The sequence below is a fragment of the Xenopus tropicalis genome, chromosome 3 (assembly GCF_000004195.4).
Source record: "Xenopus tropicalis strain Nigerian chromosome 3, UCB_Xtro_10.0, whole genome shotgun sequence".
NCBI lineage: Eukaryota > Metazoa > Chordata > Amphibia > Anura > Pipidae > Xenopus > Xenopus tropicalis.
This window is the reverse complement of record NC_030679.2, coordinates 130,940,812-130,963,757: the sequence shown is the minus strand read 5'-3', so window position 1 is coordinate 130,963,757 and position 22,946 is coordinate 130,940,812. Positions and strand designations below refer to the sequence as shown.

General features: G+C 43.9%; 1 protein-coding gene across 6 annotated transcripts in view; it reads right to left on the bottom strand.

Moving 5' to 3' along the window:
• fgfr1 (fibroblast growth factor receptor 1) overlaps positions 1-21,329 on the bottom strand; it is a 46,982-nt gene extending 25,653 nt beyond the window's left edge. For 2 of the 6 annotated variants that reach the window (XM_012958975.3, XM_012958977.3), the window contains exons 1-2: positions 20,717-21,329; positions 13,360-13,526 (exon numbers count right to left, since the gene is read on the bottom strand). In XM_012958975.3, the coding sequence (XP_012814429.1) occupies positions 13,360-13,450 (91 nt within the window). In that variant the 5' untranslated portion in view covers positions 13,451-13,526; positions 20,717-21,329. 6 annotated transcript variants of the gene reach the window in all.
• Positions 21,330-22,946: the final 1,617 nt, after the last annotated feature.

The following is a 22,946-nucleotide window of genomic DNA, read 5'->3' as shown; positions in this document are numbered from 1 at the left end:
GTCCAATATGGTGCAACAGATAAACAAAAGGCATGACTTGCACTTGAAGTAGAACGTACTGGACAAAAATGCAGTTTATTTTCACTTACTTGCCTGGCAGTGACACTTATAGCCCCACTAACTGACCAAATCCTACCCTGCCAACTCTGCTTAACTTCAGAGACCCGATCACAGAAGTAGTAGTTTAGGCCCAGTAAAGCTATGGTCACACGTAGAGCCAGGCCAAGGGAGCTTTGCTACCCAACATTAGGGTAGTATGATTCAGTGCATGTAGGCTACCAAAGGTGAGGTTTTGAAGACCATGAGTACAGTAGTAGATATTTTATGAAGGTGTAAGGCACTATAATTGATACCAAATTGGATAAGGACCCTATACACCGCAATCCAACTTTGGGGAGAGCAGAAACAATCAAAATGGCCTTCTCTGCTGTATGATACTTTTGATTCACTTGGCAACATTAGAGTCAGTGTTCAATTCAAAGATGCCAACTAGTGTCAGTGGACAAAGGGTCAAGCCCCCCCCCACCCTCATCTATCTGCTGGCCCATGGTGTTCAAGCAACATGGAAAAAAAAAAAGTAGCCCCTTAGACTAGCTAGGAATTCATAAGCATCCTACTGTTTATATTAGTGCTGCAAGACGGTACATTGAGAAACTTAGCAGAGCCGAAACGATAAGCCCAATAAACAGAGATCCATCAGAGGAGAAACAGAATGTGACAGAAACTGGCAGAGGAATAAAAAGGGAAGATAGCAGCTCTGGGTTTCTAAGTAAAATCAAAGGTAACCAAGAGATTATAACAAAAACACAGGACTCTCTTTAAAAACAAGCTGCTCACATTACGCCTCATTATTTTCTTAGCACGCCCACAGCAGTGCTGTATAAAGTTTGTTTAGTCCCCGTACGACTCCTGGGCCGCCTGTGCCAAGAGACAGGCCTAACATCACACAGACTAGCCCACTCACAGCTGGAACAGAAACACGTCTTGACTTTCCCACAAGAGAAAAAACACCATGCGATATTATGGAATCTATTCAGTTCCCAGTAGGACACGGGCATCACCCTTCCTTGTAACAAGGCATTCAGATCAAATCTGCTTCACTGCACTAAATCCACCATTGGACTGGACTTGTTTGAAATGGGGAGGAAAAGAGAGGCAATGGGTATATTAACCTTCTATTCTCTAATACAGGAATCTTTAGTAGAAGTTGCTAACTTCTATTCCTACCATCCGGCAACAGCCAATATTCTTTAGCTTATGTCCTAAAAAGCCCATGAATTCAGGGGGAAGAAGTTTCTATCGGCAAATGTACCACCATCATCAGGATGATTCCATACGTAGCTGCCAATTCGGCTCCTTCAGTTCGAGGCAGCAGCTTTTCTGCCCATGTATGGGGCACTACGACGGGACTATGTGATATCTGGTCAGAAATTGGCAGATTTCATTAGACAGATTTAAAAATCTGGTCAAAGCCATGACCACACTGCTTTGTTCAGAAGGTCCTCACTCCGACGGCCTGTATCCCCATTGATGTGATCTGATCTTTTGCCCCTAGGCCCAAGTGATCAGATCAATCAGATATAGACCTCACCAAACAAAGTATGGCCAGCTTAAAAGGAACCGACTGATACACAGCGATCAGCCCTTTGAACAACATTTGTATAAATCTCAGGAGGCAACCCAGCAAACCACATATCTGCACGGAGTGTTCTTTGATAAGGCAAAGTGCAACAGAGAAGATAAACTGAGCAATAAATGCGTAATTGCAACATCCTTAAAGTGATAGGGACAGGAGGCTGCCATCTATTATGGCAGAACATGGCAGAAATTGACAAAGTCACACTGGCATTTCTTCCCCTTAGGCTGTTGGAATGAAGACACGTGTGGCATCAATTTATTATTCACTGCGTCGCAATCTGAAAAATGTTTATTGTAGGTCTACATTATTTCTCATAATAGGCAAGTCATGTGGTGTAAGTGACTAAATCACCAAGCACCTCCTATATAGGGAATTCTATACCCACTATTGTAAAATATATGAACACAGATGAGGTACACAAGCCACTGTGACTTTTTATCCAGGTCCTACAAGCCCAAGTTGAGTAAGCCGTGCCCTCTTCTATTTCATGGAACATGTTGGAACATTTATAACATTGTTTAAACCCTGCATTTTAATAATGTGTTCCTTATGGATTGTGCCGAGTACATTGGGAACAACCCTATGTCAACAAGCATCAGTATAGGCCATAGAAACATCTTAGAGCAGTTTTCCCAACGTGTGGGGGCTCAAGGCTGTAGCTCAGCCTAAAAGTCAGTTAGGCCGAGATTTGGGGTGAACACTTCTTTTCTGTCCTTGATATTATTATGGCTTAAATAGCAGTTTCATATCTGTGACCTGGTTCTTGAGCAGGCTCTTGACCAAATGTACAGAAAAAAAAGTCTGAGGAACAGTCTTAGGTGGCGCTCCTGTCTTTGATCTTTTGGAGATCCACCCAATGTTGGAACTTAAATTACAATAAAGGCACAGGAACAATGTCTTAGGGATTGCCAATGTTGTTGTCCTCTTTAATGTTTTGGAGGTCCACCTATTTTTGGACCATAAACTACAACAAAGGCTGAGGAACAATGTCTCAGAGGGTTGCTCTTGTTGCTGTTCTCTTTTGGAGATCCACCTAAACTATTGGCATTACATATATACATATATGTAAGAGGATTGGGAGACTTTACTAGCACACCGGAGTATTTTATTTCTGTTCTTCTCATTGCCACAAATGAAACCAATGCTAATTACCAAAACCGCCCCTTCCAACCAAACGTTACATCTCTTTGGATTCGCCTTCTGATGGGAGAGTTGCCAGTTAAATTAACTTAGCTCTAATGTGCGCTCGAGGCGACGGGACTGAATAATGATGCTCAGGTGGCAAGACGACGGATACAGGAGAAATTTCATTTCATTTCTTCCCCCCGGCTTTTAATATCATATTTAAGGACAAAAACAGTGAGAAATACAATCATATAAATAGCTTTTATTTCAGAGGCGGTTCTCTCTCTCTGTTTTTCTTTTTTAATCAATGTGCATTCAGAAAAACGTTTACCATCCCTACTGACTTATGAACAAGGGGTTGAGACTAGCGTTTTATTCCCGGGAATCAAAATACCACAGCAAACTTGCTACTAAATCCCATCCAAGTCAATGGTAGTCACAGGTCTGGAGGATTTTATAGTAATTCTCAGATAAAAATGCCTACACATAGCTGGAAAATTACCCATGAGGCCATTTTGATGTGGTTTCCATTGACTTGGGAAGGAGAAGCAATGGCACACAGGTTGCCACGTTTTGATTACAGATCTTGACCAAGAAAAAAAAAATGGCGGTCAATAAGTCACATATGTACAATTATTACTGAATTTCATTTTGAAAAATCTTGATTTTGAAAGCCTTGCAACTGCAGTAATACCAAAGGTTGCCTGTGTGGGCTTCGAAAGCATTTCCCATAGAAGAGATGCAATGGAACACAAGTTGCATCACTGACTGCATGTATGGATAGAGAATCAACTGTGGTGGTCAGTACTCCACATATGTCCCATAATTCCTTATGGGTTGAGATACAGAGACAGCAGTAGCACCAAAGGTTGCCTGTGTGGGCTTCTAAATCGTTTCCCACAGAAGAGATGCAATGGAAAACTAGTTGCATCACTGACTGCATGTATGGATAGAGAATCAACTGTGGTGGTCAGTACTCCACATATGTCCCATAATTCCTTATGGGTTGAGATACAGGGACAGCAGTAGCACCAAAGGTTGCCTATCATTGGAAAATTACCACATAGGCTCTCTGAGGCAATTCCTTCAGCCCTAAATGAATGACCACGGCTCACAAGCTGTAATAGTGATTTCAGAACAAACAACATGGCAGTCAATGCACCAGATATGTCTATTAATGCCTTAGGTGCTGCTTACTGAGGGTTTTGGTCCATCAACAGCAGAAGCACCAAAAGGCTGCCTATGTGGGCTTCTAAAGCAATTTCCATGAACACCAATTCCGTTACTAACTGCACTCAAGTTGTGTCACTAACTGCACAAAAATTACCACATGGGCATTCTGAGGCAATTCCCTTAGACTTGAATGACAGGCCATGGCACAAAAGGTGGGTCATATGATGTACTGACCACCATGGTTTTTGTTCTTAATCTTAGTGCTGCTCACAGAGGCTTGAGGTCTAGCAAAGGTTGCCTACTCTTGCTTCACACTGCCAGAACTGTAACCAAGAGATGACACAAAGGTAGAGGTAAATGGATACACACAAACAACATTACACAAGCTTCCAGCACCCAGCATCATCCCACAGCGAGCAGTTGCCACAATTCAGCTTAATTAGCCTAAGGCGGCCATTTACTGGTGGGAAAGGACTACTTTGCAGGAAGCTGCACACCTGATCCCAGCAGAGGTTTTGTTTAGGTGTCACATGAAGCCTTTTGTTGCTGTTGTCTTACATTAAAAAAAAGATATTTTCCACCCAGGCAGTTTGCAACTGTGATCCATTTGTCAGGCGGTATCAGATTATCGGACTCAGTGTCTCCTTCCACTGCACTGATCATTTAAAGGTAAACATACATTTTGTGTACTATCCATATGATACTGTCACAGGAACTATATATGCTATGAAATTATACAGGGCATTATGGTTCGAATAACACGAAGGCCGTTTTTTTTTTTCTTTTTGATATTTTTTTCCCTGCTCTGAAGCTGCAGTGTGTGATGTCCTCCATATGGGGGAGCACTTATCTGATGGTAACAAAGGCCTTAGTTAATTGAAAATGTATCTGCAACTGAAGTATTTGTTTTATCCTTGGTAAACTGCTGTTCTGACTTTTGAAACAATGTAGCAGAATCCAGCTATCCTCCCACACAACTCTTCTGCTATGTTGTCTCAAGAGTCAGAAAAAGCAGCACAGGGAATAGAAGTGATTTAAAACCACTTTATTTACATATTTTCAGTTGTTTTTAGTAAAGTATATGGGGAAGTTGCAAAGAAATACAATTTTTTTATTATAGAAAAATAACTTTCCGTGGGGTTCCCCCAAAAAACAGAAAATACAACGCAGTGTATGTTCTTTTCATAAGTGCCTAATCACCTTACCTTATTAAGGAGAGGATTTCTGTACCACTAAACACCGGAATACTTCATTAACTCAGATTATACATCACAAGAATCTGTGAGCCATTACCTTACCAACCCTGGTTAATGTATAAGCCAGTTTTGTAGCTCAATGAACAAAGCAAAAGGTGATCTGCTCAGAAAGGCAGGCAGTTATTATAGCGCAGCTTCTATTATATCTGCAGGACGCTACGCACATTGTACATAAGGCAGGGGTCTCAAACTCGCGGCCCGCGGGCCATTTGCGGCCCTCGGTACAATATTTTGTGGCCCGCACCAATGCCTTCGCAAAAGCAATGAATGGATCACGATTTTTATTGCGATTCAAGGGATAATGCAAGGCACGGCGGGCAGGAGCTGCTGATTGCGGAAATGAAGTTATGCCATCATAACAGTTATTATGGGAAGACGTTCTGTGTGCACAATTAGCTCCTTAGTTAGCAGCTAATTGTGCACACAGAACGTCTTCCCATAATAACTGTTATGATGGCATAACGTCATTTCCGCAATCAGCAGCTCCCGCCCGCCGTGCCTTGCATTATCCGATAAAAAAAGTCCATGAAGGCTTGCATTTTGTGAAATCCCTTATGCGGCCCAGCCTCATCCTGACTTTGCCTCCTGTGGCCCCCAGGTAAATTGAGTTTGAGCCCCCTGACATAAGGGCAGAAAAAAATATCCACCCTTAAGCTGGCCATACATGCACCAACCGATATTATCGTATTATCAGTTCATGTATGGTGAATCGATAAGACAACCGATATTGCAAAATACTTGCAGGTCGTCTCGTCAATTGGGCAGGAAAAAAGATTTTGATTGGGCGCCATTAAAGCTCCCAAGCAAAAGCATTCGTTTAGAGCTGAATCATAAGCTAGGGGTAGAATTCCTATTGTTTCTGAAGGGTAGGAACGATCTTTCCTGTGACCAATGGGGCCCCCCATATGCAAGACTTTCTGGGCCCTCCATGTGGCCAGTAGGGTCTCAAACTCCCACCCATTGCCCTGCTCGTGCTTGCTCACTTACTTGGGGGCGGAGAGCAGGAAGCAAACAGTAGACCTTGTGACCCTCTGGGCCCCCCTCTATCATCGTGGGGTCTGCTGTATGCTAGTTATGTCTGTCAGAGACAGGCCGTACCTTGTATTTATTACTATGCTTTGTAATTATATATGCTTTGTAATTGTATATTGTAATACCCCCGTTTGTTGTATTAATTTATTGTTCTACTGTACAGCGCTACGTACATAAATACTGCTATATAAAGACATACATCCTTTCAATCTGTGGAAACGTGTGTGAAAAATAAATGAAAGCGGAATAATGTGGCCCCAAGTCAGTAACATGCCTCAGGCTCCATTTTGTCTTACTCCATCTCTGCCAGCATATCACTTAGTCCCTATAGTGCCACTGCCTCAGTGAGGGGAGACCAGCCTTACTGCCTACTGGGGGGGGGGTGTTGTGCTGAGACATGCAGTTCAACATCTGTTAAGAGTCAAGGCAAACTAGATTTTTTTTTAAAAAGGTGAAGGGGGGAAAAACTTTTTCGAAGTGAATCTTAAGAAAATAAACATGTAGAGGAAGTTGCTGAAACATGTCTGAGGGAAGGGGAAAGAGAAGGCTTCTGAGGGGGAAAACAAAACATGTCCGCTTTCAAATGTAAATGGAGCAAAAGGCATGGGGATGCAAAACTCTCGTTAAGCTGATGCTGATGGGGAGTTTGCCATAAAGGCCTTACACAAAGCCTATTCCAGACAAAAGGGATTGAATGGTTCTGAGCAGCAGGCGCTGGCTGGTTTCCACGGAAACGTCAACGGGGCCTAGTTCCATTTTTCCCCCCCTCTACTTCCTGAAGCATACAAATGGGCCCGTGGGTACCCTAATCCCAAAACCTAATGGGTGGAGTGGGGGTTTTAAGGATTCCCACATATATAGGAGCAGCAATAAAGCAAAAGCACTCAGCCACGGAACTTTTTTTTTTTTTTTAATGCCTATTCAGGGGAAGCCGAAGCCGGGGTCGGCCTCCCAGCACAAAAAGGGTTACTAAAAGAGCAAAATGATCTAAAAGGAACACAATAGAATAAGTAGCCCTTGGCCAGAAGAAAAATAAATGAGGGCCCATGTACAAAGGGCCGGGCACAACTACAGAGTGATTAGGGCCCCAGTTGGTTGCATCCCCCGGCGACCCCCATCTTGATTGTCCTAAATAAACGTGAATGCAAATATCATCATTAAGACTGTGCTAAATACCCCCTACAGAGACAGGTACATAAGCAACGGTCACCTGAGATACTTAGAAACATAACTGGCGGCACCTTTCCTTATGCAGAATGTGTGCTCACCTATGGGGCTAAATTAATACAGTCGCAGGAGGGAGAGGCTACTTGTAATTCACTCAGCAAACAGCCAATGCAATGTCCACAATTATTTTTATTATTATTAATTCAGCATATCCCCATGGTGTAAACTATAGAAACCCAAATATTCATTATTATCAAGACAGTAACCCTTCCCATGCCTCATCAGTCCAAGCCAGCTTCCAAATGGTTGCCATATACAAAGTAAAACATAAGTTTAACCCTATTCATTCTCCTAATGAAGTTTTTTTTTTTTTGTGCCGTTAATTAGTTTCCTTCATCGAGTGAGATAAAAATAGGTGTTTTCTTATCAAACACTCCAAGCCCCAAGGCCATACTGACCCAGGAAACAGCCCCAGGACAAGCAAATACCTTTTGTCTCCAGTGAAAAGGGGGGAGGAGAGCCTAAAAGGTTCAGCATGGGGCCTGCTCTGCACCTCCAATTACTCTTGATCCGTAACGGGGCTGCCTGTGACCTTTAAACACCTTTCTAGGAGTTGTTAGTATGTTATAGAATTACCAATTCTTAGCTCTTCATCTGGTCTTCATTTTTTATAGTTTTTTAATGATATGACTTTCTCTTCTGACTCTTTTTTTAAATGGGTGTCACTGACCCTCCTCTATTCATATTGCTCTCTTGCAAACCACAGCCTGGTTGCTAGGTTAAATTGCACCCTAGCAACCAGATCGTTGCCGAAATTCCGAGCTGCTGAACAAAAAGCTAAATAATTCAAAAACCACAAATAAAAAAAAAGACCGACTGCATATTGTCTCAGAATAGCACTCTCTACAATATACAAAAAGCTAAAATTCAACCACTTTTTCCTTAAAAAAAAAAAAAAAAAAAAAAAAAAAAAAAGTAACTTTGCAAGCAAAACCCTATTATTTGCATTAGGGCTCTGGTACACGGGGAGATTAGTCGCCCGCGGCAAAACTCCCTGCTCGCGGGCGACTAATCTCCCCGAGTTGCCTTCCCTCTGCCATCCCACCGGCGAACATGTAAGTCGCCGGCGGGATGGCAGCAAATCGCGAGGCTTTTTCGGCGATTTCCCGAAATCGCCCCGCCGCGTCTGCCATGGCAGAGGGAAGGCAACTCGGGGAGATTAGTCGCCCGCGAGCAGGGAGTTTTGCCGCGGGCGACTAATCTCCCCGTGTACCAGAGCCCTTAGGGATAGCACCTGATCTTCAGCAGCTCCAAATTGCTTTTATTGACACAGGCTCCCTCCCTGTCCCCCTCATGGGTAACTGCACTCTGATAAGAACAGGGTGGGCATCTGTCTGACAGCCCCCTCCCCCCTTAGCATCCCAAAAATGCCGGTTTAATTATTTTTAATTTCCTGCAAGACAGTCCCAGTGTGCAGTTTGTTTTAGGAAGTCAATTATACAAATAACATCTGCAAGACGGAGGGATTCGATTGGCCAGTTAAGCCAGAACATAGGAGAAAAAATAGAGAAATAAAGATAAACATTTGCCGAGGTTAAATGCAATTAGCACAGAGCCTACAGAACACATAGCTGAGGAATGTGCCATTTCCAGAGGGTCATTATGTCCTAATTAGGTGCCCTTTGTTTGGGTCCCATGCAATTTCATGTTTTAGGGAGAAAACATCTTTATACAGACAACTAGTTCACTGAGCAACACAAAAAATGCCAGTAGGTTGGTTATACTGAACCACTTGGAAAAACTAAAGAAGACTGGCTAAAACTTGGAGATATTAAGCTGGCCTGGCAAGGGGCAAATTGGCCCAACAGGCCACTAGCTTTTTAGGTCTGCATGTAATTGTGGTTTGTTTTAGGGCAAAGACACACAGAGCTACTTAGTAGCAGCTACTAAACTCCAGAAAATACCCTGCCACAGACAATACTGAAAATTGCCTCTGCTACAACACACATAGAGACAATTTTCAGTAAATGATCAGCATTGTCTATTTTAGGAGCTGTGACAAGTAGCTGCTACTAGTAGCTCTGTGTGTCTTCACCTCTAGATAAATTCAGCTGCCCTACAAATTGCCCTGTCTACCACTGGCATTGCCCTTAAATGTGTCTTTCATCCAGCCCTGGCCAATGGCACGAGCAAGGCATGGAGATTAGCGAAGGGGACTTCTCCCAGCACAAGGAACTGTGATAAAACATAGCCATTCTGTCTAAGAACATTCTATGGGAAAGATGGACAATGGCAGAGGGGTGCTTTACTCATGGCACTTTTGGTTGCCCAAACACGATGGTGTAAAATACCTGTATATAGATACTCAGCATAATTATACAGAGCAGCCCGGTCATTATCAGTGTATAGAGATACTCAGCATCATTATACAGAGCAGCCTGGTCATTATCAGTGTATAGAGATACTCAGCATCATTATACAGAGCAGCCTGGTCATTATCAGTGTATAGAGATACTCAGCATCATTATACAGAGCAGCCTGGTCATTATCAGTGTATAGAGATACTCAGCATCATTATACAGAGCAGCCCGGTCATTATCAGTGTATAGAGATACTCAGCATCATTATACAGAGCAGCCTGGTCATTATCAGTGTATAGAGATACTCAGCATCATTATACAGAGCAGCCTGGTCATTATCAGTGTATAGAGATACTCAGCATCATTATACAGAGCAGCCCGGTCATTATCAGTGTATAAAGATACTCAGCATCATTATACAGAGCAGCCCGGTCGTTATCAGTGTATAGAGATACTCAGCATCATTATACAGAGCAGCCTGGTCATTATCAGTGTATAGAGATACTCAGCATCATTATACAGAGCAGCCCGGTCATTATCAGTGTATAAAGATACTCAGCATCATTATACAGAGCAGCCTGGTCGTTATCAGCGTATAGAGATACTCAGCATCATTATACAGCATGGTTCATAAAGGCCCCCATACACGGGCCGATAGAAGCTGCCAATATCGGTCCCTTGGACCAACTCGGCAGCTTATATCTGCCCGTGTAGAAACGAGCGGACTGGCTGACCGATATCTGGCCGATCGGCCAGGTTAAAAGATTCAGTGGGATCAGGGACCGCATCGCCTCGTTGATGCGGTCCCCGAACCGACTGCCCCATTGCTGAGTGCTCCCAGGGCCAAACGATCGAATTTGCCTACATGCCTCCCCGATATCGCCACCCGTAGGTGGGGATATCGGGTGAAGATCCGCTCACTTGGCGACATCGCCAAGCGAGCAGATCTGCCCGTGTATGGCCACCTTTAGTGTGCAGACTGAAATTCCCCTGTACAATCCTTATCTGTTGAGTATTTCCCAGCACCCTATAAGCACACACATAATATCCAGGCCGGTAAGACATTAGAGAAACTATCTAATGTTCATCTTTAAGTTCTGTTTGCTGGGAAATAATTGGTTTAGAAGGGCCAGGAAGGTGCTGCATGGTTGAGTGCTTTATATTTGCTGCTTTTTAACCCCCCTTAAAATGGGGATTAATTCCTTTAAAAAAAAAAAAAAAAAACACAGGGCCCCAGCTGTTCCAGTTGGCCTCTGACCTTCTGCTTTTCCAAAGTGTGATTTTTACCCCTCACCCCGTAAGAAAGAGACCCTCGTCCGCCCCCCTCCCCCATGCTTACAAGCCCAGACACAAAAGCTTCCTCAGTCCCTCTTGATTGATGCAGCACAAAGTTTAGTGGCCCTTTGGTTAATGAATTGTATGGGTCAAAGTGACTGCTTATGTATGGAAATCCCTTTACACACAGAGACCCCCCCTACCCCCACCATCCAATCAGCTGCCCTATAGGCCTTCATCCACATCCGGCAGAGCAGCACCAGTTTACGGGGGAGGTACAAATTCACATTGTGTGTAGCATAAGCTGCGCCAGTGATCAACCAACCAATGCCTTCTCTCACTAAAAATGTATTGGCGGGTTAGATGTTTTAATTGGACAATGCCAGAAATATTAGGTTGTTTTTTGAGAAATGTGAAATACCAAAAATGTGCTTGCTTAGGATATGGGGGCATTGTCTGGGCCAGTAGCAAATGGTGGAGTAGGCCCCATGTGCCACAGATGGATGAGCCCAATTCCACACGGAGCTTTTAGGGTTAAGGAACTGTAGTTCCTTGGCAATTACCCCAAGATTCCCACAGGTAGCAATGGAGTGAATGGGGGTCAATATTTGATCTAGATTTGCAGACATAAGGATCCCACAGGTTGTAGAATCCTCCAGGCAATGATCAAAGTGAGTGAGTCTATATGGATCCACCATATATGTATCTAGAATCTAGAACCAATCCCCCCCCAAATCAGGAAAAGAATTATAGCCATAGGTTTCTCTTTAAGAAAGCACTTATTACTGGACACAATCTCCATAAGGCCATTACTCTGGAGCTTTCCCTTCCATAGGTTCTATGCTCCTCTAGGAAGTCTTTCTGGCGACAAGGACAAAGCACACCTGACTGTAGCAAAGGCTACCCCAATAAATGGACACCCAAACGATTTGTGCTATTCTGCCATTTGCTGTTCCTGGCAGGATAACTAAGAGGGTCCCAAAGGAATCTGGCACCTTAAAAGAAGTAAATAAGCTTGACTGACAAGCTGGATGTTCTGGCAAATTCCAAAAGAGCTACTGTAGCTTCCATATATCAGAGTTTAAACTGGGCCTGTGTAAGCCTTTGTGTGATTTTACAGGGGCGTGCTATAGCAGAACCAACTTTAAATGGCAGGTAAAGGACCATATAGACATGGCCTGCACATATGCTATGCTACTGGCTAGCTTAGAGAGTCAGTATAGATTAAACGGAAGGGCTTTTGCTTATGAGGCGCTGGGCCGCACACAGCTCTTTGCCATAAATAATAAGAAGCTTGTGTTCATACAGGCCTTTACTTGCCCTTTAAATTTAAATGGTATAAGCATTTTGAATATACTACTTATCTATGTAAAAGTTTAGGGGATGCCTCATTTTTCTGCATTTGTCGAACTACGACTCCCAGCTTCCCGTGACAGCAGGGTTGATAAACTTCAGGTCAAGCAAACCTTTTTGCACAGCAGAATTTAATAGCAGGGACAAGCACCCTGCCAGCTGCCTGTGACAGTATTATAGAGGTAGGAAAGGAGGAAGGTGTTCAGCACCCAATTACAAATGGTTCTCATCTGACTTTTTATTCAACTGGTGGGAACAGGGAACTCAAGCCCAAGGATTCTGTCAGCAGCTGCCCCTCAGGTACAGGACACCCTATCTGTTTCGGTATATATTTTCTGAGCAGTAGCCCCAGGCTGTGTTGTGTTACCCGTACCGCACAGTGCCAGAGAGGTATGCAGCCTGTTTACCTAGAAGATGAGCGCAGACACCCTACAGCTATGGAAAGTAATGTGAGGCCTTGATCAAGACAAAAGGCAGAGCAGGAAGTCTGCACCGGATTATGTACTAGCCCCCGGGGTAGAAAACCTGCTCATCAGACTGTCAGGAGCTGGGAACACCTTGGGTGCTGTTTGCCCGAGATTTGTACTGCTGCTCTGTATGTGCCTACCTAGGGGGGAGTAAGGCCCATGGAGGGGGGGGGGGGGGTCAAGCCAACCACTGAGCAATATGTGCCACCAAAAAACACACCCCATCTCATGAACTACTACATGTCCCACAGGCCATTAATATTATACTTTGTTCATATAGCATAGACATGTAATAATAATAGGCCCAAAACCTGGCCCAAACTGGCAATCTGTAGACTCTGGAAGATGCCAGAGGGCCTTGTTGTAAGATGCCGTAGACCATTTCAGCTGGTGGGGGGCTGTTTGGCCTATTTTGAATCTCAGTCCGGACCTGACCAAAACCAGTTCAATTCAGAACAATTCTAGAATCTTTCCAACACCAGAATTTTAGAGAATTAAGAACAAAAACGTACCTTGGTCGGGGAGGGTGGAAGGGGGCCGGGCAACTGATAGAGCAGCGCCGAGCAGGACACCCCACAGGAGGAGGGACCTTCCGGAGAACATCCCAAGTTGGCTAGTGCACACAGGCGGAATCCATGAGACCTCCAGTGTCGGGCACGAGACAAGCCTCGCACAGCTCCTGAGGAAGGCAGACAGTGAGGCATCAGTTAGAATTAGTGCCAAAAGGATCACATCTCTGGGTCTTTTCCTCTGTATTGTAAAATATACACATCATTTTGCAAGTCAGATGACCAATAAACGTGTTTAATATGTATATTGCAAAACTGTGTAGAATTCCACTTTCTTTCATTAAGCAAAAACAGGTGAAACAAGGATTATAACTACACAGGGCAGGAAGGAATATTCCTAAATGTAATTCATTACCCCAAGACCCTTGGAGAGAGCCCTTTCCAGAAATCTTACACCTTCTTTGCTGCTCACAGTGGTCTAGAACTCCACAGCTAAGTGCAAATATCGGGACAGACTGGAAAGTTCCACAGCACAAGCATAGGGGGAGAGTGCAGTATTTACTTGGGAAAGTGCAAACGAATACGAAGCAAATGCTAGGGTGCCCTTTCAATAAAATGAATGGCATTTCCCCCCTGCTGGTTGACAGTGCATATTATATGGGATTAACAGATGCAAGCCTTTTCATACGTACTCTGGATCACTAGCCACATGTCCAGTAGGAAAGCACATAAGAATGTGAGTAGTGATACAGCTACAAAAATGGATGCAACATATATATTATTCCCACTGCTACTATAGGCACCATCTCTCCCTACTATACCTGCTATCCCACAGCCACAGTCCCTTCCCAGAGGCTATTATCCCCCCACTGCTACTATAGGCACCATCTCTCCCTACTATACCTGCTATCCCACAGCCCCAGTCCCTTCCCAGAGGCTATTATCCCCCCACTGCTACTATAGGCACCATCTCTCCCTACTATACCTGCTATCCCACAGCCACAGTCCCTTCCCAGAGGCTATTATCCCCCCACTGCTACTATAGGCACCATCTCTCCCTACTATACCTGCTATCCCACAGCCACAGTCCCTTCCCAGAGGCTATTATCCCCCCACTGCTACTATAGGCACCATCTCTCCCTACTATACCTGCTATCCCACAGCCCCAGTACTTTCCCAGAGGCTATTATCCCCACACTGATACTATAGGCACCATCTCTCCCTACTATACCTGCTATCCCACAGCCACAGTCCCTTCCCAGAGGCTATTATCCCCCCACTGCTACTATAGGCACCATCTCTCCCTACTATACCTGCTATCCCACAGCCCCAGTCCCTTCCCAGAGGCTATTATCCCCCCACTGCTACTATAGGCACCATCTCTCCCTACTATCCCACAGCCCCAGTCCCTTCCCAGAGGCTATTATCCCCCCACTGCTACTATAGGCACCATCTCTCCCTACTATACCTGCTATCCCACAGCCCCAGTCCCTTCCCAGAGGCTATTATCCCACTGCTACTATAGGCACCATCTCTCCCTACTATACCTGCTATCCCACAGCCCCAGTCCCTTCCCAGAGGCTATTATCCCCCCACTGCTACTATAGGCACCATCTCTCCCTACTATCCCACAGCCACAGTCCCTTCCCAGAGGCTATTATCCCCACACTGATACTATAGGCACCATCTCTCCCTACTATACCTGCTATCCCACGGTCCCTTTCCAGAGGCTATTATCCCACTGCTACTATAGGCACCATCTCTCCCTACTATACCTGCTATTCCCACAGCCCCAGTCCCTTCCCAGAGGCTATTATCCCCCCACTGCTACTATAGGCACCATCTCTCCCTACTATACCTGCTATCCCACAGCCACAATCCCTTCCCAGAGGCTATTATCCCCCCACTGCTACTATAGGCACCATCTCTCCCTACTATACCTGCTATCCCACAGCCACAGTCCCTTCCCAGAGGCTATTATCCCCCCACTGCTACTATAGGCACCATCTCTCCCTTCTATACCTCTCAAAGTGCTTCTCTGGCATTTACAGGCCATCCTGGAGTGTATTATTGAGCTCTCCCACTCTCTTCCTATGTACAACTGATGCTCCGTGGTGTTACTAAGACCTTCTGGCTGCCCCTCACTTGCATACAAAATGCTGCAGCAGCAAACAGTAAACGATTGCTGGCAATACTAACGTGCCTGAAAGAGCCTGAAAAATCATCACTAGTCAGTAACTACATTGATTATTCCCAGGGGAGCCTTCTGTTTAATAAATGTTTCACTCATGTACACAAGCGCAGATTAAACATTACATACGGCACTTACCCACATAGGTCATAAATAATATAACAGCACAGAATGAATAATTAATTGCAATCACAAACAGTACCCCGGCAAGGCAGATTTTGGTTATTTGCCATGCATACGGAGGGAACAAATGTTAATGACAAAACCATCTGGTAGCTACAAAGTTTGATATAAGAACAGCAATCAAAGGAAGAAAACAAAAGGTTCAGGATAACTGAGAAGCAGCGGATAGTGGTCAGTTACTAGTAACCCCCAAGATAGAGACCCTGGGTTCGGGTCACCATGTCAATTCTTTGTGACTTGTGTTTTCCAAGAATTAATTGGTGAACAGAACCTGTATTGCTGTTGTGCCCAGTTATTGGCACCTATGTTGCTAGTGCACCCAAAGACTGCTGCCTGCACTGCGGGTTTATCCAAAAACTACTTTCTGTACTGTTAGTTCCCAAGTGAATTTCTGCCTGTGTTGCATGCTTGTACAAATATGGTTGCCCGTATTGCTGGTTTGCCCCAAATACTTTGTGACTTTCTTTTGTACTGCTAGGACACCCCCAGACTGCCACCTTGATTGCTGCAAACCCTTCCATTCCAAGAGGCAAAAGGTGCTACTTAAACATCCCAGCTTTCAATGTTATATACCAGTTGATATGTTAATTGCGTTGAAATTAACACAATTAAGATTCCATAGAGACGTGGGGATACAACCGTCTACTCTACGGATAGTGTGCGGCCATCTTGAATCAGTTGAAAGCATGCAGTTAAGATATGACATCACAGATCTGTGTGCTAATGCTAACCCCTGAAGAACATGGAATTTTGGACATAATTTGGTACGCCTTGGCTTGATTCTGTAACCAAATACTGGAATATTTATACCTCAGAGGAGACATGCTGGGTTTAAATCAGTGGCTCAGAGTCTGGTACATTTACCTACAGTGCCGCCATGTCATCTTGTGCATTGAGGAGTAAAAAGCAATCCTTTGTCCCAAAACATGCCCTCCAGTGCCTACGCTCAGTCACTTCCATCCCATTAACTCTCTTCCCTCTCCTACTACTTACTATTCCAAATTAATGAGTATTATGCAAATAGACAGGCTGTATTCAAAAGCACATGATTAACAAGCCAATAGAAATTTCGAATAGGGGGCCATGGGTTCTTTGGGAGTCTCACAAAGACGCATCCATCAAGTTCTCCCTCTCCAAATATATAACTTGAAACATTTACTTGGGGCATGTTTCACATGAGAACCTTGGGGATGCAGGGGTCTGTAGTTAACCCAAGGTGCTGTGGGACCAGACTACCCTGCCCTAAATCCAATGCCGGGTACAACATGATTCCAGCAGGTTGAGAGAATCCAAATGATGCCCTTGTTTCAATATAAAATAGCTGCACTGTGGTAGAAGTAGAGAATACCATTTGTAGGGGTACCAACCAGCTATCAACTCAACAACTAGGGTCACACTGTGAACACTGCTGATCCGTCCCTCTATAACCCAGTCTCTTAAGTGAATTTCAGTGCCCACTATTAAAAGAATTTGATGTGCATACACAAACACGCAAACAGTACAGGGCTGTTTTAAGGGTGAGTGCTTTTACTGTCTGTTTTCCCCTGACTTCATCTGGAAATCCAATATTTCCAGAAGGGGGACATCAGACCACCTGTAAAAACAATTTCATGTTTATATCATGCGGTCCTGAGTTTCTTGACACCTAACCTTCTGTTCTCTCTACTGGGTAGCACTTCAAAAGGTTAGTCACTAAAGCAGATGGCCCCTGGAAAACTTTAGCTGGACTGTCCTTCAAACCAATGGGGGGGCTGACCAAATTAACTAAAATAATCTGCCCGTTAGGTATAAGCCCCTCCTCCCATTCTGTTCAGAGTGCACCTTTACAGGCCAGTTGTTAAGAGTAAACATTTAACTGATACAAGGATTTAAAAGCAACAATCACCCAACAAAATAATACAGACCCACAAAAGCTAGAAACATGACTCATAATTTGCAAGTGAAGCGTTTTTGGATAAATATAACACGGGATTAGGTTAGAACCGAGCATCATGGCAAACCATGCCCCGAGCTGTAGATGATCAAAAACCTACTTATAGCTGGCAGGGTTCTCTGTACCCAGACTGTGAGAGATATCATCTACACGACTGACTCATACAATTACGTCTGGCAACTTGAGATACGTCAACTGTGACACCAACACCTCGGTCATCGAAAGACCAATTTCCTCGCTAAACCTCTTCTCTAAACCCAGGCAAAGATATGCCCCGTTAGTTAGAGGGGATGAACAGCAGGTTAGTAATATGCGTAGGCTGAGATAGGTACAGAAGGAGTTAGATTGTAGACACATGGGTACATATTCACTTCACAAATGTTGAGGTCACAATGAAGTTAAAGAAGACCAAAAGCCGGCACTAAATACAATTATAATGGGAAGACAGCAGAAGAAATGTTGGTTGGACTTATTTGATTGATAGATAAGTTGGCTGTACAGGGAAAGCTCTAAATAGGCCATGAGTGTAGAGGAACATTGAATGAATGATTAAGGAGGGACAAGAACAAGGCAATAATGAGGGCAACATGATGATGGATCTGTATGGGGAACTAAGTGGGATGAGACAATGCACTTAGAAGCCTGGGTCAGATTCCTATGTCCGATCCTGATGACCCCGGCCAAGGCTATTTGTTTTCCTGTGCCGAAGCATCCAAAAATGACAGCACATCCTAAAAAACAGGGCAAATAAAGGCAACCTGCGGCGCTTCAGCTCCACTCCAGTACAGACACTGCTGTTATTTGTAGTTTTTGTACTTGGGAGTCACGATCCTTGATATTAACTGTCAGTATTCAGGGAGTCTAGAAGTACTCACTGTGACACGAACGAGATCAGCAGGGCAATAAGTAGGTTCTATATCTTTTAACATTAATATGATAGGATACCAACATGGAGGTATTACTGCCTCAAAGCAATGGGGTACTGGGTTCACAACCTACCAAGACTATCCACGGTGAGTCAATTCTCTCCCTGTGCTCCAGTTTTTTTCCGGGATCTAAAACCATACTAACATTGAAACTCCCTGTACCCCGCTCTAGAAACCTATCCTCATGTTTCTTCAGCCCTGCAGCAAACACTTGTACTTTTAGTATGTTCCTTACTCTCCCCTACAGCAAGCAAGTGAGGGCGTCTGCACCCTACAGCGAGCAAGTGAGGGCGTCTGCACCCTACAGCGAGCAAGTGAGGGCGTCTGCACCCTACAGCGAGCAAGTGAGGGCGTCTGCACCCTACAGCGAGCAAGTGAGGGCGTCTGCACCCTACAGCGAGCAAGTGAGGGCGCCTGCACCCTACAGCGAGCAAGTGAGGGCGCCTGCACCCTACAGCGAGCAAGTGAGGGCGCCTGCACCCTACAGCGAGCAAGTGAGGGCGCCTGCACCCTACAGCGAGCAAGTGAGGGCGTCTGCACCCTACAAGCAAACAAGTGAGGGCATCTGCACCCTTCAGTGAGCAAGTGAGGGCATCTGCACCCTTCAGTGAGCAAGTGAGGGCATCTGGACAGAACCAAAGCAAAGCCACAAGCTTGGCATCTACTCTGAACTTTCTGCCCCCCTTTCTGGGCTACATTTCCTAAACTCAGTAGGCAAACAAAAAATATTTGCACAGATTATCAGTGCAGGAAGGGCAACCTCCTATCTTAATTTGACTATAATTATCCAAAGCCATATTTGGCCAGCCATACATTAAACAAACAAGAAGCACATTTACAAAGGAAATAAAAAGAAAACCATTCAGTTTAATGGTCCTGGAAACAAATAACCTCATTGTTCCACATTGTCCTGTGTGCCAGGCTGAATATGCCAACCGGAGAAGGCAGGTCAGAGGACTCAGTGGCATCATAGGATGACACATTACACATGACTTAAGGTGGCCATACACACACTGATTTTATCATACGAAATGAAGTACGATAATCTGTGTGTGTGTATTGCGGTCAAGGCAACCGATATCCATAAAAGCGTTGGATATTGGTCGCCTCGTCGATCGGACAGGATAGAAAATTTTGACCGTGCGTCTTTGAACATTGTAACATTAACGCTGAACCGTCAGATAAGAGTAAAGAATTCCTTTGTTTTCACCTGCTTATCTGACAATTCAGCTCTTAATGTCAGTAGACAAACAATCTTTCCTATGGCCAATGGTCGTGGGAAAGATGGTAACTGTAGTGTGTATGGCCACCTTTACAAGTCAGTGGATAAAGAGCAGAAGGGGGTGTCAATGACTTAAACACTCAACACGGATCCTGGAAACAAACTCAACTTGTTTTGGAGAATTCTAAAACCTTAAAACCACTTCTGGGGGAGACTCTAATCCAAAAAGACGTAAACTGTCCACCAACATTTTACCTGCAACTACCCAGATGTTGTTGTACTACAACTCCCAGCATACACTGACAGCTGAAGCCGTTCAATTACACAGAAATTCCTGGTTTATTATATGTTGCACTGACACAGCGAGCAAAAGCACTCGCTCACACAACACCCCTTTAGCGGCACTCATGGAACGGTGCTTGTTAAATGTATACCTCCAAAACAAAGTACAGCGTGGCCACTGGCCATCCCAGATAAATAACGGTGGCCATATTTAAATACCCCTTTGGCCTCAACCCTGATTTGGCAATGGAAAGGGGGTCCTTTAACTATCAAAATATCTATCTTACTGTAATGGGGGGGTCACGTCAATAGGTTTGAAATGGCTATAATTACATTATAAAGAAAAATTTACCCTGGAAATCCAAGTTTTTGGGTCATCAGTTTCATAAAGTGCAATACAAGTATAGATTGCAAGCTCTAAAGAGCAAAGGCCCTTTAAATTGTATTAATGTGTATGATTAATGTATACAACATTATGTTGTACCGCGCTACGGAATATGTTGGCACTTAATAAAATTAATAAGAATACTAATTAGAAACTAATAAGAACATATACCCCCCCCCCGAGCTGCTAAACAGGCAACGGCAATTAGGAAAAGGGCATAAAATTTGCTTTTTTTTACCTGTTCCCAAATGTTTTTCCAATTTCTTCTTATCTCCACTCGTCCAACGTATATTCCTTATATTAGTAGGAAAAATAAAATTAAAAAAATAACTAAAATAATAAAAAAGTTGGGGGGGGGGGGTGATCTTTAAATTAAAAAAAAAATTGTCTTCAGTAACTTTAGTGAATTAAAATTTCTCCCAGGAATCCACTGTTTGTAGAGAAAAGAGCTAAAATAAAAAAAGAAAAACTTTAAAAAATAAAGTCTTTTTAGTTAAAAGCAGCAGTAATTTGAAGCATGTGTCCCTCTGGGAAGGAAAGAGAGAAATGTGCAGCTTTGAAGACACCTTGAGAGAATTCCAGCAAGAGGGAAAAGTTGTGGGATCGCACAATTCCAGCAGTCGCAGCGCAGGATTCACATCCCACATGAAAAGTTGCTTTCCCAGTGCAACTGAGAGCAGGAATGGAGGAACCGGCCAATTTCTATCAAATAGTATCAGAAAAAAGAAAATGTGCAGGAAGGATGAGCAGCGAGCACGGCAAGTCTCCGGGATTCCTTGGGCACGGAGAAGTGAGTCAGTTCTTATTGAGACTTAACAATACACTCCGCTTCCCATCCCCCCATGCAAGAATTTGCAGCCCCTCCCTAGCAGAGCTTCATTTGCACAAGCCCCGCCCACCCGCTCGGATTTCTCCCGGTGCACCCTGGGGCTTGTAGTCTTTTATATCCTAAACTACTGCTGCTACTGTGGCTGAATCTGGGCATCTGCAACCAGAGGAAGTCAATGAGATGTAATGGGCAGCGCTAGGGCTTATGTTAATTCTCTGTTTGCCCCCCCCCCCTTCCCTGTACATGTGAATAGGAGGGCAGTTATTTGTGTTTAGACAGCAGACAGATGCACAGATGGGGGAGGCATGCAACAAAATAGCAGCAGGGCTGGGTTTTTAGTTGTGGATGCTTACAGCTGTAGTGCAACTATAACTCCACTCTAGTAAATGTGTATGCCAGCTGCGGAAGGGCAGAGAAGTGTAGAGGGCCCTTAATGATATATAAATATATATAGATAGAGAGAGAGAGAGAGATCCAAATTACAGAAAGACCCCTTATCCAGGTCTCGAGCATTCTGCTAAAGGGTCCTTATATATTTACTCTACCAAGTAAATGTGTATGCCAGCTGCGGAAGGGCAGAGAAGTGTAGAGGGCCCTTAATGATATATAAATATAGATAGAGAGAGAGATCCAAATTACAGAAAGACCCCTTATCCAGGTCTCGAGCATTCTGATAAAGGGTCCTTATATATTTACTCTACCAAGTAAATGTGTATGCAAGCTGCGGAATTGCAGAGAAGTGTAGAGGGCCTTTAATTATATATATAGATAGATAGAGAGAGAGATCCAAATTACAGAAAGACCCCTTATCCTTGGTCTCGAGCATTCTGCTAAAGGGTCCTTATATATTTACTCTACCAAGTAAATGTGTATGCCAGCTGCGGAATTGCAGAGAAGTGTAGAGGGCCCTTAATTATATATATAGATAGATAGAGAGAGAGATCCAAAATACAGAAAGACCCCTTATCCTTGGTCTCGAGCATTCTGCTAAAGGGTCCTTATATATTTACTCTACCAAGTAAATGTGTATGCCAGCTGCGGAAGGGCAGAGAAGTGTAGAGGGCCCTTAATTATATATATAGATAGATAGAGAGATCCAAATTACAGAAAGACCCCTTATCCTTGGTCTCGAGCATTCTGCTAAAGGGTCTTTATATATTTACTCTACCAAGTAAATGTGTATGCCAGCTGCGGAAGGGCAGAGAAGTGTAGAGGGCCCTTAATTATATATATATAGATAGATAGATAGATAGATAGATAGATAGATAGATAGATAGATAGAGAGATCCAAATTACAGAAAGACCCCTTATCCAGGTCTCAAGCATTCTGCTAAAGGGTCCTTATATATTTACTCTACCAAGTAAATGTGTATGCCAGCTGCGGAAGGGCAGAGAAGTGTAGAGGGCCCTTGATATATATATAGATAGATGATAGATAGATAGATAGATATAGAGAGAGATCCAAATTACAGAAAGACCCCTCATCCTTGGTCTCGAGCATTCTGATAAAGGGTCCTTATATATGCTTGAGACTATTCTTAAAACAATATGTCTTAAATAAACTTATGACAATATTAAGGGTGTGCCGGCCATGGAATATTTATTGCTATATATATATATATATATATATTATCCAGAA